This window comes from Salvelinus alpinus, chromosome 10 (genome assembly GCF_045679555.1).
Source record: "Salvelinus alpinus chromosome 10, SLU_Salpinus.1, whole genome shotgun sequence".
NCBI classification, from domain to species: Eukaryota; Metazoa; Chordata; class Actinopteri; order Salmoniformes; family Salmonidae; genus Salvelinus; species Salvelinus alpinus.
This window is the reverse complement of record NC_092095.1, coordinates 70,443,270-70,462,762: the sequence shown is the minus strand read 5'-3', so window position 1 is coordinate 70,462,762 and position 19,493 is coordinate 70,443,270. Positions and strand designations below refer to the sequence as shown.

General features: G+C 51.5%; 1 protein-coding gene across 5 annotated transcripts in view; it reads right to left on the bottom strand.

The window, feature by feature from the left end:
* Positions 1-19,493, bottom strand: part of ppef1 (protein phosphatase, EF-hand calcium binding domain 1) — a 63,107-nt gene that overhangs the window by 17,123 nt on the left and 26,491 nt on the right. For 4 of the 5 annotated variants that reach the window (XM_071330819.1, XM_071330820.1, XM_071330822.1 and 1 more), the window contains 3 exons: positions 19,370-19,441; positions 18,958-19,143; positions 4,851-4,993 (listed from right to left, as the gene is read on the bottom strand). In XM_071330819.1, the coding sequence (XP_071186920.1) occupies positions 4,851-4,993; positions 18,958-19,143; positions 19,370-19,441 (401 nt within the window). The remainder of the gene's footprint in view (positions 1-4,850; positions 4,994-18,957; positions 19,144-19,369; positions 19,442-19,493) is intronic. The other variant, XM_071330823.1, reaches the window with a different exon arrangement.

The following is a 19,493-nucleotide window of genomic DNA, read 5'->3' as shown; positions in this document are numbered from 1 at the left end:
CCCTACCTCCACCTCCAACTCCAACCCCTACCTCCACCTCCAACTCCAACCCAGCCCCTACCTCCACCTCCAACTCCAACCCAGCCCCTACCTCCACTTCCACCTTAGCCCCTACCTCCAACTCCAACCCAGCCCCTACCTCCACTTCCACCTCAGCCCCTACCTCCATTTCCAACCCAGCCCCTAACTCCACTTCCACCCCAGCCCCTACCTCCAACTCCAACCCCTACCTCCACCTCCAACCCAGCCCCTACCTCCACTTCCACCCCAGCCCCTACCTCCACCTCCAACCCAGCCCCTACCTCCACCTCCAACCCAGCCCCTACCTCCACTTCCACCTCAGCCCCTACCTCCACCTCCAACTCCAACGCCTACCTCCACCTCCAACCCAGCCCCTACCTCCATTTCCAACCCAGCCCCTAACTCCACTTCCACCCCAGCCCCTACCTCCAACTCCAACCCCTACCTCCACCTCCAACCCAGCCCCTACCTCCACTTCCACCCCAGCCCCTACCTCCACCTCCAACCCAGCCCCTACCTCCACCTCCAACCCAGCCCCTACCTCCACTTCCACCTCAGCCCCTACCTCCACCTCCAACTCCAACGCCTACCTCCACCTCCAACCCAGCCCCTACCTCCACTTCCACCCCAGCCCCTACCTCCACTTCCAACCCAGCCCCTACCTCCACCTCCAAACCAGCCCCTACCTCCACTTCCACCCCAGCCCCTACCTCCACTTCCACCCCAGCCCCTACCTCCACTTCCACCTCAGCCCCTACCTCCAACTCCAACCCCTACCTCCACCTCCAACCCAGCCCCTACCTCCACTTCCACCCCAGCCCCTACCTCCAACTCCAACCCCTACCTCCACCTCCAACCCAGCCCCTACCTCCACTTCCACCTCAGCCCCTACCTCCACCTCCAACTCCAACCCCTACCTCCACCTCCAACCCAGCCCCTACATCCACTTCCACCCCAGCCCCTACCTCCACTTCCAACCCAGCCCCTACCTCCACCTCCACCCCAGCCCCTACCTCCACTTCCACCCCAGCCCCTACCTCCACTTCCACCCCAGCCCCTACCTCCACTTCCACCCCAGCCCCTACCTCCACTTCCACCCCAGCTCCTACCTCCACTTCCACCCCAGCCCCTACCTCCACTTCCACCCCAGCCCCTACCTCCACCTCCACCTCCAACCCAGCCCCTACCTCCACTTCCACCCCAGCCCCTACCTCCAACTCCAACCCCTACCTCCACCTCCAACCCAGCCCCTACCTCCACTTCCACCTCAGCCCCTACCTCCACCTCCAACTCCAACCCCTACCTCCACCTCCAACCCAGCCCCTACCTCCACCTCCAACCCAGCCCCTACCTCCACTTCCACCTCAGCCCCTACCTCCACCTCCAACTCCAACGCCTACCTCCACCTCCAACCCAGCCCCTACCTCCACTTCCACCCCAGCCCCTACCTCCACTTCCAACCCAGCCCCTACCTCCACCTCCAAACCAGCCCCTACCTCCACTTCCACCCCAGCCCCTACCTCCACTTCCACCTCAGCCCCTACCTCCACCTCCAACCCAGCCCCTACCTCCACCTCCAACATAGCCCCTACCTCCACCTCCAACATAGCCCCTACCTCCACCCCAGCCCCTACCTCCACTTCCACCTCAGCCCCTACCTCCACTTCCACCCCAGCCCCTACCTCCACTTCCAACCCAGCCCCTACCTCCACTTCCACCTCAGCCCCTACCTCCACTTCCACCTCAGCCCCTACCTCCACTTCCATCTCAGCCCCTACCTCCACCTCCACCCCAGCCCCTACCTCCACTTCCACCCCAGCCCCTACCTCCACTTCCACCTCAGCCCCTACCTCCAACTCCAACCCCTACCTCCACCTCCAACCCAGCCCCTACCTCCACTTCCACCCCAGCCCCTACCTCCAACTCCAGCCCCTACATCCACTTCCACCCCAGCCCCTACCTCCACTTCCAACCCAGCCCCTACCTCCACCTCCACCCCAGCCCCTACCTCCACTTCCACCCCAGCCCCTACCTCCACTTCCACCCCAGCCCCTACCTCCACTTCCACCCCAGCCCCTACCTCCACTTCCACCCCAGCTCCTACCTCCACTTCCACCCCAGCCCCTACCTCCACTTCCACCCCAGCCCCTACCTCCACCTCCACCTCCAACCCAGCCCCTACCTCCAACTCCAACCCAGCCCCTACCTCCACCTCCAACTCCAACCCCTACCTCCACCTCCAACTCCAACCCAGCCCCTACCTCCACCTCCAACTCCAACCCAGCCCCTACCTCCACTTCCACCTTAGCCCCTACCTCCAACTCCAACCCAGCCCCTACCTCCACTTCCACCTCAGCCCCTACCTCCATTTCCAACCCAGCCCCTAACTCCACTTCCACCCCAGCCCCTACCTCCAACTCCAACCCCTACCTCCAACCCAGCCCCTACCTCCACTTCCACCCCAGCCCCTACCTCCACCTCCAACCCAGCCCCTACCTCCACCTCCAACCCAGCCCCTACCTCCACTTCCACCTCAGCCCCTACCTCCACCTCCAACTCCAACGCCTACCTCCACCTCCAACCCAGCCCCTACCTCCACTTCCACCCCAGCCACTACCTCCACTTCCAACCCAGCCCCTACCTCCACTTCCACCCCAGCCCCTACCTCCACTTCCAACCCAGCCCCTACCTCCACCTCCAAACCAGCCCCTACCTCCACTTCCACCCCAGCCCCTACCTCCACTTCCACCTCAGCCCCTACCTCCACCTCCAACCCAGCCCCTACCTCCACCTCCAACATAGCCCCTACCTCCACCTCCAACATAGCCCCTACCTCCACCCCAGCCCCTACCTCCACTTCCACCCCAGCCACTACCTCCACTTCCAACCCAGCCCCTACCTCCACTTCCACCTCAGCCCCTACCTCCACTTCCATCTCAGCCCCTACCTCCACCTCCACCCCAGCCCCTACCTCCACTTCCACCCCAGCCCCTACCTCCACTTCCACCTCAGCCCCTACCTCCACTTCCACCTCAGCCCCTACCTCCAACTCCAACCCCTACCTCCAACCCAGCCCCTACCTCCACTTCCACCCCAGCCCCTACCTCCAACTCCAACCCCTACCTCCACCTCCAACCCAGCCCCTACCTCCACTTCCACCCCAGCCCCTACCTCCACTTCCAACCCAGCCCCTACCTCCACTTCAGCCCCTACCTCCACTTCTACCCCAGCCCCTACCTTCACTTCCAACCCAGCCCCTACCTCCACCTCCAACCCAGCCCCTACCTCCACTTCCACCTCAGCCCCTACCTCCACCTCCAACTCCAGCCCCTACCTCCACCTCCAACTCCAGCCCCTACCTCCACTTCCACCTCAGCCCCTACCTCCACCCCAGCCCCTACCTCCACTTCCACCTCAGCCCCTACCTCCACTTCCACCCCAGCCCCTACCTCCAACTCCAACCCAGCCCCTACATCCACCTCCAACTCCAACGCCTACCTCCACCTCCAACCCAGCCCCTACCTCCACTTCCACCCCAGCCACTACCTCCACTTCCAACCCAGCCCCTACCTCCACTTCCACCCCAGCCCCTACCTCCACTTCCAACCCAGCCCCTACCTCCACCTCCAAACCAGCCCCTACCTCCACTTCCACCCCAGCCCCTACCTCCACTTCCACCTCAGCCCCTACCTCCACCTCCAACCCAGCCCCTACCTCCACCTCCAACATAGCCCCTACCTCCACCTCCAACATAGCCCCTACCTCCACCCCAGCCCCTACCTCCACTTCCACCCCAGCCCCTACCTCCACTTCCAACCCAGCCCCTACCTCCACTTCCAACCCAGCCCCTACCTCCACTTCCACCTCAGCCCCTACCTCCACTTCCATCTCAGCCCCTACCTCCACCTCCACCCCAGCCCCTACCTCCACTTCCACCCCAGCCCCTACCTCCACTTCCACCTCAGCCCCTACCTCCACTTCCACCTCAGCCCCTACCTCCAACTCCAACCCCTACCTCCAACCCAGCCCCTACCTCCACTTCCACCCCAGCCCCTACCTCCAACTCCAACCCCTACCTCCACCTCCACCTCCAACCCAGCCCCTACCTCCACTTCCACCCCAGCCCCTACCTCCACTTCCAACCCAGCCCCTACCTCCACTTCAGCCCCTACCTCCACTTCTACCCCAGCCCCTACCTTCACTTCCAACCCAGCCCCTACCTCCACCTCCAACCCAGCCCCTACCTCCACTTCCACCTCAGCCCCTACCTCCACCTCCAACTCCAGCCCCTACCTCCACCTCCAACTCCAGCCCCTACCTCCACTTCCACCTCAGCCCCTACCTCCACCCCAGCCCCTACCTCCACTTCCACCTCAGCCCCTACCTCCACTTCCACCCCAGCCCCTACCTCCAACTCCAACCCAGCCCCTACATCCACTTCCACCTCAGCCCCTACCTCCACCCCAGCCCCTACCTCCACCTCCACCCCAGCCCCTACCTCCACCCCAGCCCCTACCTCCACCCAAGCCCCTACCTCCACCCCAGCCCCTACCTCCACCCCAGCCCCTACCTCCACCTCTACCCCAGCCCCTACCTCCACCCCCTACCTCCACCCCAGCCCCTACCTCCACCCCAGCCCCTACCTCCACCTCCACACCAGCCCCTACCTCCACCCCAGCCCCTACCTGCACCCCGGCCCCTACCTCCACCCCGGCCCCTACCTCCACCTCCACCTAAGCCCCTACCTCCACCCCAGCCCCTACCTCCACCTCAGCCCCTACCTCCACCTCCACCCCAGCCCCTACCTCCACCTCCACCCCAGCCCCTACCTCTGAGTCAGGGTGAGTTTCCTGGTGTTCCTGCTGACCTGGTACTGGAAGAACCGAGGGACCAGCTCTCTGCCCAGCTTAATGTAGGCTCCACGGTTACTACCCTCCTCATAGTAGTTAGACGCAGAGAAAATGGTGATCACCTGAGAGAACAAAATACACTTAGATCTTATAGAGCCAGGTGGACTACTAGCCATGGGGGGGGGGGGGCTCCTAGACACATATTAACTATCATATATCTTATAGAGCTAGTCCTGTTGTCTACTAGCCATGGGGGGGGGGGGGGCTCCTAGACACATATTAACTATCATACAGTGGGGCAAAAAAGTATTTAGTCAGCCACCAATTGTGCAAGTTCTCCCACTTAAAAAGATGAGAGAGGCCTGTAATTTTCGTCATAGGTACACTTCAACTATGACAGACAAAATGAGGAAAAAAAATCCAGAAAATCACATTGTAGGATTTTTTATGAATTTATTTGCAAATTATGGTGTAAAATAAGTATTTGGTCAATAACAAAAGTTTCTCAATACTTTGTTATATATCCTTTGTTGGCAATGACAGAGGTCAAACGTTTTCTGTAAGTCTTCACAAGGTTTTCCACACTGTTGCTGGTATTTTGGCCCATTCCTCCATGCAGATCTCCTCTAGAGCAGTGATGTTTTGGGGCTGTTGCTGGGCAACACGGACTTTCAACTCCCTCCAAAGATTTTCTATGGGGTTGAGATCTGGAGACTGGCTAGGCCACTCCAGGACCTTGAAATGCTTCTTACGAAGCCACTCCTTCGTTGCCCGGGCGGTGTGTTTGGGATCATTGTCATGCTGAAAGACCCAGCCACGTTTCATCTTCAATGCCCTTGCTGATGGAAGGAGGTTTTCACTCAAAATCTCACAATACATGACCCCATTCATTCTTTCCTTTACACGGATCAGTCGTCCTGGTCCCTTTGCAGAAAAACAGCCCCAAAGCATGATGTTTCCACCCCCATGCTTCACAGTAGGTATGGTGTTCTTTGGATGCAACTCAGCATTCTTTGTCCTCCAAACACGACGAGTTGAGTTTTTACCAAAAAGTTATATTTTGGTTTCATCTGACCATATGACATTCTCCCAATCTTCTTCTGGATCATCCAAATGCTCTCTAGCAAACTTCAGACGGGCCTGGACATGTACTGGCTTAAGCAGGGGGACACGTCTGGCACTGCAGGATTTGAGTCCCTGGCGGCGTAGTGTGTTACTGATGGTAGGCTTTGTTACTTTGGTCCCAGCTCTCTGCAGGTCATTCACTAGGTTCTGGGATTTTTGCTCACCGTTCTTGTGATCATTTTGACCCCACGGGGTGAGATCTTGCGTGGAGCCCCAGATCGAGGGAGATTATCAGTGGTCTTGTATGTCTTCCATTTCCTAATAATTGCTCCCACAGTTGATTTCTTCAAACCAAGTTGCTTACCTATTGCAGATTCAGTCTTCCCAGCCTGGTGCAGGTCTACAATTTTGTTTCTGGTGTCCTTTGACAGCTCTTTGGTCTTGGCCATAGTGGAGTTTGGAGTGTGACTGTTTGAGGTTGTGGACAGGTGTCTTTTATACTGATAACAAGTTCAAACAGGTGCCATTTATACAGGTAACGAGTGGAGGACAGAGGAGCCTCTTAAAGAAGAAGTTACATGTCTGTGAGAGCCAGAAATCTTGCTTGTTTGTAGGTGACCAAATACTTATTTTCCACCATAATTTGCAAATAAATTCATAAAAAATCCTACAATGTGATTTTATGGATTTTTTTCCCTCATTTTGTCTGTCATAGTTGAAGTGTACCTATGATGAAAATTACAGGCCTCTCTCATCTTTTTAAGTGGGAGAACTTGCACAATTGGTGGCTGACTAAATACTTTTTTGCCCCACTGTATATCTTATAGAGCTAGTCCTGTTGTCTACTAACCATGGGAGGGGGGGGGGGGGGCTCTTAGACACATATTAACTATCATATATCTTATAGAGCTAGTCCTGTTGTCTACTAGCCATGGGGGGGGGGCTCCTAGACACATATTAACTATCATATATCTTATAGAGCTAGTCCTGTTGTCTACTAGCCATGGGGGGGGGGGGGCTCCTAGACACATATTAACTATCATATATCTTATAGAGCTAGTCCTGTTGTCTACTAGCCATGGGGGGGGGGGGGGGGCTCCTAGACACATATTAACTATCATATATCTTATAGAGCTAGTCCTGTCGTCTACTAGCCATGGGGGGGGGGGGGGGGGGCTCCTAGACACATATTAACTATCATATATCTTATAGAGCTAGTCCTGTTGTCTACTAGCCATGGGGGGGGGGGGGGGGGGCTCCTAGACACATATTAACTATCATATATCTTATAGAGCTAGTCCTGTCGTCTACTAGCCATGGGGGGGGGGGGGGGGCTCCTAGACACATATTAACTATCATATATCTTATAGAGCTAGTACTGTTGTCTACTAGCCATGGGGGGTGGGGGTGGGGGGCTCCTAGACACACATTAACTATCATATATCTTATAGAGCTAGTCCTGTTGTCTACTAGCCATGGGGGGGGGGGGCTCCTAGACACATATTAACTATCATATATCTTATAGAGCTAGTCCTGTTGTCTACTAGCCATGGGGGGGGGGGGGGGGCTCCTAGACACACATTAACTATCATATATCTTATAGAGCTAGTCCTGTTGTCTACTAGCCATGGGGGGGGGGGGGGGGCTCCTAGACACATATTAACTATCATATATCTTATAGAGCTAGTCCTGTTGTCTACTAGCCATGGGGGGGGGGGGGTGGGGGGCTCCTAGACACACATTAACTATCATATATCTTATAGAGCTAGTCCTGTTGTCTACTAGCCATGGGGGGGGGGGGGCTCCTAGACACATATTAACTATCATATATCTTATAGAGCTAGTCCTGTTGTCTACTAGCCATGGGGGGGGGGGGGGGGGGCTCCTAGACACACATTAACTATCATATATCTTACAGAGCTAGTCCTGTTGTCTACTAGCCATGGGAGGGGGGGGGGGGCTCCTAGACACATTAACTATCATATATCTTATAGAGCTAGTCCTGTTGTCTACTAGCCATGGGAGGGGGGGGGGGGCTCCTAGACACATATTAACTATCATATATCTTATAGAGCTAGTCCTGTTGTCTACTAGCCATGGAGGGGGGGGGGGGGCTCCTAGACACATATTAACTATCATATATCTTATAGAGCTAGTCCTGTTGTCTACTAGCCATGGGGGGGGGGGGGGGCTCCTAGACACATATTAACTATCATATATCTTATAGAGCTAGTCCTGTTGTCTACTAGCCATGGGGGGGGGGGGGGGGGGCTCCTAGACACATATTAACTATCATATATCTTATAGAGCTAGTCCTGTTGTCTACTAGCCATGGGGGGGGGGGCTCCTAGACACATATTAACTATCATATATCTTATAGAGCTAGTCCTGTTGTCTACTAGCCATGGGGGGGGGGGGGGGGGGGGCTCCTAGACACATATTAACTATCATATATCTTATAGATCTAGTCCTGTTGTCTACTAGCCATGGGGGGGGGGGGGGCTCCTAGACACATATTAACTATCATATATCTTATAGAGCTAGTCCTGTTGTCTACTAGCCATGGGGGGGGGGGGGGGGGGGGGGCTCCTAGACACATATTAACTATCATATATCTTATAGAGCTAGTCCTGTTGTCTACTAGCCATGGGGGGGGGGGCTACTAGACACACATTAACTATCATATATCTTATAGAGCTAGTCCTGTTGTCTACTAGCCATGGGGGGGGGGGGGGGGCTACTAGACACACATTAACTATCATATATCTTAATGTAGGCTCCACGGTTACTACCCTCCTCATAGTAGTTAGACGCAGAGAAAATGGTGATCACCTGAGAGAACAAAATACACTTAGATCTTATAGAGCCAGGTGGACTACTAGCCATGGGGGGGGGGGGGGCTCCTAGACACATATTAACTATCATATATCTTATAGAGCTAGTCCTGTTGTCTACTAGCCATGGGGGGGGGGGGGCTCCTAGACACATATTAACTATCATACAGTGGGGCAAAAAAGTATTTAGTCAGCCACCAATTGTGCAAGTTCTCCCACTTAAAAAGATGAGAGAGGCCTGTAATTTTCGTCATAGGTACACTTCAACTATGACAGACAAAATGAGGAAAAAAAATCCAGAAAATCACATTGTAGGATTTTTTATGAATTTATTTGCAAATTATGGTGTAAAATAAGTATTTGGTCAATAACAAAAGTTTCTCAATACTTTGTTATATATCCTTTGTTGGCAATGACAGAGGTCAAACGTTTTCTGTAAGTCTTCACAAGGTTTTCCACACTGTTGCTGGTATTTTGGCCCATTCCTCCATGCAGATCTCCTCTAGAGCAGTGATGTTTTGGGGCTGTTGCTGGGCAACACGGACTTTCAACTCCCTCCAAAGATTTTCTATGGGGTTGAGATCTGGAGACTGGCTAGGCCACTCCAGGACCTTGAAATGCTTCTTACGAAGCCACTCCTTCGTTGCCCGGGCGGTGTGTTTGGGATCATTGTCATGCTGAAAGACCCAGCCACGTTTCATCTTCAATGCCCTTGCTGATGGAAGGAGGTTTTCACTCAAAATCTCACAATACATGACCCCATTCATTCTTTCCTTTACACGGATCAGTCGTCCTGGTCCCTTTGCAGAAAAACAGCCCCAAAGCATGATGTTTCCACCCCCATGCTTCACAGTAGGTATGGTGTTCTTTGGATGCAACTCAGCATTCTTTGTCCTCCAAACACGACGAGTTGAGTTTTTACCAAAAAGTTATATTTTGGTTTCATCTGACCATATGACATTCTCCCAATCTTCTTCTGGATCATCCAAATGCTCTCTAGCAAACTTCAGACGGGCCTGGACATGTACTGGCTTAAGCAGGGGGACACGTCTGGCACTGCAGGATTTGAGTCCCTGGCGGCGTAGTGTGTTACTGATGGTAGGCTTTGTTACTTTGGTCCCAGCTCTCTGCAGGTCATTCACTAGGTTCTGGGATTTTTGCTCACCGTTCTTGTGATCATTTTGACCCCACGGGGTGAGATCTTGCGTGGAGCCCCAGATCGAGGGAGATTATCAGTGGTCTTGTATGTCTTCCATTTCCTAATAATTGCTCCCACAGTTGATTTCTTCAAACCAAGTTGCTTACCTATTGCAGATTCAGTCTTCCCAGCCTGGTGCAGGTCTACAATTTTGTTTCTGGTGTCCTTTGACAGCTCTTTGGTCTTGGCCATAGTGGAGTTTGGAGTGTGACTGTTTGAGGTTGTGGACAGGTGTCTTTTATACTGATAACAAGTTCAAACAGGTGCCATTTATACAGGTAACGAGTGGAGGACAGAGGAGCCTCTTAAAGAAGAAGTTACATGTCTGTGAGAGCCAGAAATCTTGCTTGTTTGTAGGTGACCAAATACTTATTTTCCACCATAATTTGCAAATAAATTCATAAAAAATCCTACAATGTGATTTTATGGATTTTTTTCCCTCATTTTGTCTGTCATAGTTGAAGTGTACCTATGATGAAAATTACAGGCCTCTCTCATCTTTTTAAGTGGGAGAACTTGCACAATTGGTGGCTGACTAAATACTTTTTTGCCCCACTGTATATCTTATAGAGCTAGTCCTGTTGTCTACTAACCATGGGAGGGGGGGGGGGGGCTCTTAGACACATATTAACTATCATATATCTTATAGAGCTAGTCCTGTTGTCTACTAGCCATGGGGGGGGGGCTCCTAGACACATATTAACTATCATATATCTTATAGAGCTAGTCCTGTTGTCTACTAGCCATGGGGGGGGGGGGGCTCCTAGACACATATTAACTATCATATATCTTATAGAGCTAGTCCTGTTGTCTACTAGCCATGGGGGGGGGGGGGGGGCTCCTAGACACATATTAACTATCATATATCTTATAGAGCTAGTCCTGTCGTCTACTAGCCATGGGGGGGGGGGGGGGGCTCCTAGACACATATTAACTATCATATATCTTATAGAGCTAGTCCTGTTGTCTACTAGCCATGGGGGGGGGGGGGGGGGCTCCTAGACACATATTAACTATCATATATCTTATAGAGCTAGTCCTGTCGTCTACTAGCCATGGGGGGGGGGGGGGGGCTCCTAGACACATATTAACTATCATATATCTTATAGAGCTAGTACTGTTGTCTACTAGCCATGGGGGGGGGGGTGGGGGGCTCCTAGACACACATTAACTATCATATATCTTATAGAGCTAGTCCTGTTGTCTACTAGCCATGGGGGGGGGGGGGCTCCTAGACACATATTAACTATCATATATCTTATAGAGCTAGTCCTGTTGTCTACTAGCCATGGGGGGGGGGGGGGGCTCCTAGACACACATTAACTATCATATATCTTATAGAGCTAGTCCTGTTGTCTACTAGCCATGGGGGGGGGGGGGGGCTCCTAGACACATATTAACTATCATATATCTTATAGAGCTAGTCCTGTTGTCTACTAGCCATGGGGGGGGGGGGTGGGGGGCTCCTAGACACACATTAACTATCATATATCTTATAGAGCTAGTCCTGTTGTCTACTAGCCATGGGGGGGGGGGGGCTCCTAGACACATATTAACTATCATATATCTTATAGAGCTAGTCCTGTTGTCTACTAGCCATGGGGGGGGGGGGGGGGGCTCCTAGACACACATTAACTATCATATATCTTATAGAGCTAGTCCTGTTGTCTACTAGCCATGGGAGGGGGGGGGGGCTCCTAGACACATTAACTATCATATATCTTATAGAGCTAGTCCTGTTGTCTACTAGCCATGGGAGGGGGGGGGGGGGGGCTCCTAGACACATATTAACTATCATATATCTTATAGAGCTAGTCCTGTTGTCTACTAGCCATGGAGGGGGGGGGGGGCTCCTAGACACATATTAACTATCATATATCTTATAGAGCTAGTCCTGTTGTCTACTAGCCATGGGGGGGGGGGGGGGGGGCTCCTAGACACATATTAACTATCATATATCTTATAGAGCTAGTCCTGTTGTCTACTAGCCATGGGGGGGGGGGGGGGGGCTCCTAGACACATATTAACTATCATATATCTTATAGAGCTAGTCCTGTTGTCTACTAGCCATGGGGGGGGGGGCTCCTAGACACATATTAACTATCATATATCTTATAGAGCTAGTCCTGTTGTCTACTAGCCATGGGGGGGGGGGGGGGGGGGGCTCCTAGACACATATTAACTATCATATATCTTATAGAGCTAGTCCTGTTGTCTACTAGCCATGGGGGGGGGGGGGGGCTCCTAGACACATATTAACTATCATATATCTTATAGAGCTAGTCCTGTTGTCTACTAGCCATGGGGGGGGGGGGGGGGGCTCCTAGACACATATTAACTATCATATATCTTATAGAGCTAGTCCTGTTGTCTACTAGCCATGGGGGGGGGGGGGGGGCTACTAGACACACATTAACTATCATATATCTTATAGAGCTAGTCCTGTTGTCTACTAGCCATGGGGGGGGGGGGGGGCTACTAGACACACATTAACTATCATATATCTTATAGAGCTAGTCCTGTCGTCTACTAGCCATGGGAGGGGGGGGGGGGGCTCCTAGACACATATTAACTATCATACATCTTATAGAGCTAGTCCTGTTGTCTACTAGCCATGGGGGGGGGGGGGGGCTCCTAGACACACATTAACTATCATATATCTTATAGAGCTAGTCCTGTTGTCTACTAGCCATGGGGGGGGGGGCTCCTAGACACATATTAACTATCATATATCTTATAGAGCTAGTCCTGTCGTCTACTAGCCATGGGGGGGGGGGGGGCTCCTAGACACATATTAACTATCATATATCTTATAGAGCTAGTCCTGTTGTCTACTAGCCATGGGGGGGGGGGGGGGGCTCCTAGACACACATTAACTATCATATATCTTATAGAGCTAGTCCTGTTGTCTACTAGCCATGGGGGGGGGGGGGGGGGCTACTAGACACACATTAACTATCATATATCTTATAGAGCTAGTCCTGTTGTCTACTAGCCATGGGGGGGGGGGGGGGGGCTACTAGACACACATTAACTATCATATATCTTATAGAGCTAGTCCTGTCGTCTACTAGCCATGGGAGGGGGGGGGGGGGCTCCTAGACACATATTAACTATCATACATCTTATAGAGCTAGTCCTGTTGTCTACTAGCCATGGGAGGGGGGGGGGGGGGGCTCCTAGACACATATTAACTATCATATATCTTATAGAGCTAGTCCTGTTGTCTACTAGCCATGGGGGGGGGGGGGGGGGGGCTCCTAGACACACATTAACTATCATATATCTTATAGAGCTAGTCCTGTTGTCTACTAGCCATGGGGGGGGGGGGGCTCCTAGACACACATTAACTATCATATATCTTATAGAGCTAGTCCTGTTGTCTACTAGCCATGGGGGGGGGGGGGGCTCCTAGACACACATTAACTATCATATATCTTATAGAGCTAGTCCTGTTGTCTACTAGCCATGGGGGGGGGGGCTCCTAGACACATATTAACTATCATATATCTTATAGAGCTAGTCCTGTCGTCTACTAGCCATGGGGGGGGGGGGGGGCTCCTAGACACATATTAACTATCATATATCTTATAGAGCTAGTCCTGTTGTCTACTAGCCATGGGGGGGGGGGGGGGGCTCCTAGACACACATTAACTATCATATATCTTATAGAGCTAGTCCTGTTGTCTACTAGCCATGGGGGGGGGGGGGGGCTCCTAGACACATATTAACTATCATATATCTTATAGAGGTAGTCCTGTCGTCTACTAGCCATGGGGGGGGGGGGGGCTCCTAGACACATATTAACTATCATATATCTTATAGAGCTAGTCCTGTTGTCTACTAGCCATGGGGGGGGGGGGGGGGGCTCCTAGACACACATTAACTATCATATATCTTATAGAGCTAGTCCTGTTGTCTACTAGCCATGGGGGGGGGGGGCTCCTAGACACATATTAACTATCATATATCTTATAGAGCTAGTCCTGTCGTCTACTAGCCATGGGGGGGGGGGGGGGGCTCCTAGACACATATTAACTATCATATATCTTATAGAGCTAGTCCTGTTGTCTACTAGCCATGGGGGGGGGGGGGGGGGGCTACTAGACACACATTAACTATCATATATCTTATAGAGCTAGTCCTGTTGTCTACTAGCCATGGGGGGGGGGGGCTCCTAGACACATATTAACTATCATATATCTTATAGAGCTAGTCCTGTTGTCTACTAGCCATGGGGGGGGGGGGGGGGGCTCCTAGACACATATTAACTATCATATATCTTATAGAGCTAGTCCTGTTGTCTACTAGCCATGGGGGGGGGGGGGGGGGCTCCTAGACACATATTAACTATCATATATCTTATAGAGCTAGTCCTGTTGTCTACTAGCCATGGGGGGGGGGGGGCTCCTAGACACATATTAACTATCATATATCTTATAGAGCTAGTCCTGTCGTCTACTAGCCATGGGAGGGGGGGGGGGGCTCCCAGACACATATTAACTATCATATATCTTATAGAGCTAGTCCTGTTGTCTACTAGCCATGGGGGGGGGGGGGGGGCTCCTAGACACATATTAACTATCATATATCTTATAGAGCTAGTCCTGTTGTCTACTAGCCATGGGGGGGGGGGGGGGGGCTCCTAGACACATATTAACTATCATATATCTTATAGAGCTAGTCCTGTTGTCTACTAGCCATGGGGGGGGGGGGGGGCTCCTAGACACATATTAACTATCATATATCTTATAGAGCTAGTCCTGTTGTCTACTAGCCATGGGGGGGGGGGGGGGCTCCTAGACACATATTAACTATCATATATCTTATAGAGCTAGTCCTGTTGTCTACTAGCCATGGGGGGGGGGGGGGGGGGGGGGGCTCCTAGACACACATTAACTATCATATATCTTATAGAGCTAGTCCTGTTGTCTACTAGCCATGGGGAGGGGGGGGGGGGGCTCCTAGACACATATTAACTATCATATATCTTATAGAGCTAGTCCTGTTGTCTACTAGCCATGGGGAGGGGGGGGGGGGGCTCCTAGACACATATTAACTATCATATATCTTATAGAGCTAGTCCTGTTGTCTACTAGCCATGGGGAGGGGGGGGGGGGGGCTCCTAGACACATATTAACTATCATATATCTTATAGAGCTAGTCCTGTTGTCTACTAGCCATGGGGGGGGGGGCTCCTAGACACACATTAACTATCATATATCTTATAGAGCTAGTCCTGTTGTCTACTAGCCATGGGGGGGGGGGGGGGGCTCCTAGACACACATTAACTATCATATATCTTATAGAGCTAGTCCTGTCGTCTACTAGCCATGGGAGGGGGGGGGGGGCTCCCAGACACATATTAACTATCATATATCTTATAGAGCTAGTCCTGTTGTCTACTAGCCATGGGGGGGGGGGGGGGGCTCCTAGACACATATTAACTATCATATATCTTATAGAGCTAGTCCTGTTGTCTACTAGCCATGGGGGGGGGGGGGGGCTCCTAGACACATATTAACTATCATATATCTTATAGAGCTAGTCCTGTTGTCTACTAGCCATGGGGGGGGGGGGGGGGGGGGGGCTCCTAGACACATATTAACTATCATATATCTTATAGAGCTAGTCCTGTTGTCTACTAGCCATGGGGGGGGGGGGGGGGGGGGGGCTCCTAGACACATATTAACTATCATATATCTTATAGAGCTAGTCCTGTTGTCTACTAGCCATGGGGGGGGGGGGGGCTCCTAGACACATATTAACTATCATATATCTTATAGAGCTAGTCCTGTTGTCTACTAGCCATGGGGGGGGGGGGGCTCCTAGACACATATTAACTATCATATATCTTATAGAGCTAGTCCTGTTGTCTACTAGCCATGGGGGGGGGGGGGGGGGCTCCTAGACACACATTAACTATCATATATCTTATAGAGCTAGTCCTGTTGTCTACTAGCCATGGGGGGGGGGGGCTCCTAGACACATATTAACTATCATATATCTTATAGAGCTAGTCCTGTTGTCTACTAGCCATGGGGAGGGGGGGAGGGGGCTCCTAGACACATATTAACTATCATATATCTTATAGAGCTAGTCCTGTTGTCTACTAGCCATGGGGAGGGGGGGGCTCCTAGACACATATTAACTATCATATATCTTATAGAGCTAGTCCTGTTGTCTACTAGCCATGGGGAGGGGGGGGGGGGGGGCTCCTAGACACATATTAACTATCATATATCTTATAGAGCTAGTCCTGTTGTCTACTAGCCATGGGGAGGGGGGGGGGGGGCTCCTAGACACATATTAACTATCATATATCTTATAGAGCTAGTCCTGTTGTCTACTAGCCATGGGGGGGGGGGCTCCTAGACACACATTAACTATCATATATCTTATAGAGCTAGTCCTGTTGTCTACTAGCCATGGGGGGGGGGGGGGGGGGGGGGCTCCTAGACACACATTAACTATCATATATCTTATAGAGCTAGTCCTGTTGTCTACTAGCCATGGAGGGGGGGGGGGGCTCCTAGACACATATTAACTATCATATATCTTATAGAGCTAGTCCTGTTGTCTACTAGCCATGGGGGGGGGGGGGGGGCTCCTAGACACATATTAACTATCATTTATCTTATAGAGCTAGTCCTGTTGTCTACTAGCCATGGGGGGGGGGGGGGCTCCTAGACACACATTAACTATCATATATCTTATAGAGCTAGTCCTGTTGTCTACTAGCCATGGGAGGGGGGGGGGGGCTCCTAGACACATATTAACTATCATATATCTTATAGAGCTAGTCCTGTTGTCTACTAGCCATGGAGGGGGGGGGGGGGCTCCCAGACACATATTAACTATCATATATCTTATAGAGCTAGTCCTGTTGTCTACTAGCCATGGGGGGGGGGGGCTCCTAGACACATATTAACTATCATATATCTTATAGAGCTAGTCCTGTTGTCTACTAGCCATGGGAGGGGGGGGGGGGGGGCTCCCAGACACATATTAACTATCATATATCTTATAGAGCTAGTCCTGTTGTCTACTAGCCATGGGGGGGGGGGGGGGGGCTCCTAGACACATATTAACTATCATATATCTTATAGAGCTAGTCCTGTTGTCTACTAGCCATGGGGGGGGGGGGCTCCTAGACACATTAACTATCATATATCTTATAGAGCTAGTCCTGTTGTCTACTAACCATGGGGGGGGGGGGGCTCCTAGACACATTAACTATCATATATCTTATAGAGCTAGTCCTGTTGTCTACCAGCCATGGAGGGGGGGGGGGGGCTCCTAGACACATATTAACTATCATATATCTTATAGAGCTAGTCCTGTTGTCTACTAGCCATGGGGGGGGGGGCTCCTAGACACATATTAACTATCATATATCTTATAGAGCTAGTCCTGTTGTCTACTAGCCATGGGGGGGGGGGCTCCTAGACACATTAACTATCATATATCTTATAGAGCTAGTCCTGTTGTCTACTAGCTATGGGGGGGGTGGGGGGCTCCCAGACACATATTAACTATCATATATCTTATAGAGCTAGTCCTGTTGTCTACTAGCCATGGGGGGGGGGGGCTCCTAGACACATATTAACTATCATATATCTTATAGAGCTAGTCCTGTTGTCTACTAGCCATGGGAGGGGGGGGGGGGGCTCCTAGACACACATTAACTATCATATATCTTATAGAGCTAGTCCTGTTGTCTACTAGCCATGGGGGGGGGGGCTCCTAGACACACATTAACTATCATATATCTTATAGAGCTAGTCCTGTTGTCTACTAGCCATGGGGGGGGGCTCCTAGACACACATTAACTATCATATATCTTATAGAGCTAGTCCTGTTGTCTACTAGCCATGGGGGGGGGGGGGGGCTCCCAGACACATATTAACTATCATATATCTTATAGAGCTAGTCCTGTTGTCTACTAGCCATGGGGGGGGGGGGGGCTCCCAGACACATATTAACTATCATTTATCTTATAGAGCTAGTCCTGTCGTCTACTAGCCATGGGGGGGGGGGGGGGGGGCTCCTAGACACACATTAACTATCATATATCTTATAGAGCTAGTCCTGTTGTCTACTAGCCATGGGGGGGGGGGGGGCTCCTAGACACATATTAACTATCATATATCTTATAGAGCTAGTCCTGTTGTCTACTAGCCATGGGGGGGGGGCTCCTAGACACATATTAACTATCATATATCTTATAGAGCTAGTCCTGTCGTCTACTAGCCATGGGGGGGGGGGGGGGCTCCTAGACACACATTAACTATCATATATCTTATAGAGCTAGTCCTGTTGTCTACTAGCCATGGGGGGGGGGGGGGGGGGGGGGGCTCCTAGACACACATTAACTATCATATATCTTATAGAGCTAGTCCTGTTGTCTACTAGCCATGGGGGGGGGGGGGGGGGCTCCTAGACACACATTAACTATCATATATCTTATAGAGCTAGTCCTGTTGTCTACTAGCCATGGGGGGGGGGGGGGCTCCTAGACACACATTAACTATCATATATCTTATAGAGCTAGTCCTGTTGTCTACTAGCCATGGGGGGGGGGGGGGGGCTCCTAGACACACATTAACTATCATATATCTTATAGAGCTAGTCCTGTTGTCTACTAGCCATGGGAGGGGGGGGGGGCTCCTAGACACACATTAACTATCATATATCTTATAGAGCTAGTCCTGTTGTCTACTAGCCATGGGGGGGGGGGGGGGGGGCTCCTAGACACATATTAACTATCATATATCTTATAGAGCTAGTCCTGTCGTCTACTAGCCATGGAGGGGGGGGGGGGGGCTCCTAGACACACATTAGCTATCATATATCTTATAGAGCTAGTCCTGTCGTCTACTAGCCATGGGGGGGGGGGAGGGGGGGCTCCTAGACACATATTAACTATAATTTATCTTATAGAGCTAGTCCTGTTCAATGGAGATTAGAAGCAGGCCTAACAGATCACCTGTCCGTCGTGGCAGAGCTCGTAGCCCTCCTGTTTACACTCATGTGATCTGATCAGCAGAGTCATGCCGTGTCTCTCCAGCAGGCGTCTGGTCACGTCTGGCCCGAAGTAACTGCCTCCTCCCCTGAATGTGTTGGGACTGCAGCCTGGCTGGCTCTTTGGGTCGCTCCACAGCAAATCTACTACCTTCAACATGAGACACAGTCAGAATCGTCACTACTACCGGAATGCAGGATTGGTGAATAGGATAACTTCCTGTTAGACTATGTTTCAACTATATATCAACTTCACTAGGAAGAAAAAAGAGCAGGAAGCCAAATTCTGCAAGTCTACTTTGTAATCTTCTTGATCCACCGAACCAGCCAACCACCACGGTTTGGCCTCCAGCCTGTAGGTGGCGCTCTGCTCTCACCTGTTTCCACTCCAACTCCTCCCTGGGCGGCTGACGGACGGGGAGGGCGGTGAAGGAGTCCAGGAAGGGCACCTAACAATAATAATATTATTAGTATTGTTATTATTATTGGTTATTATTATTA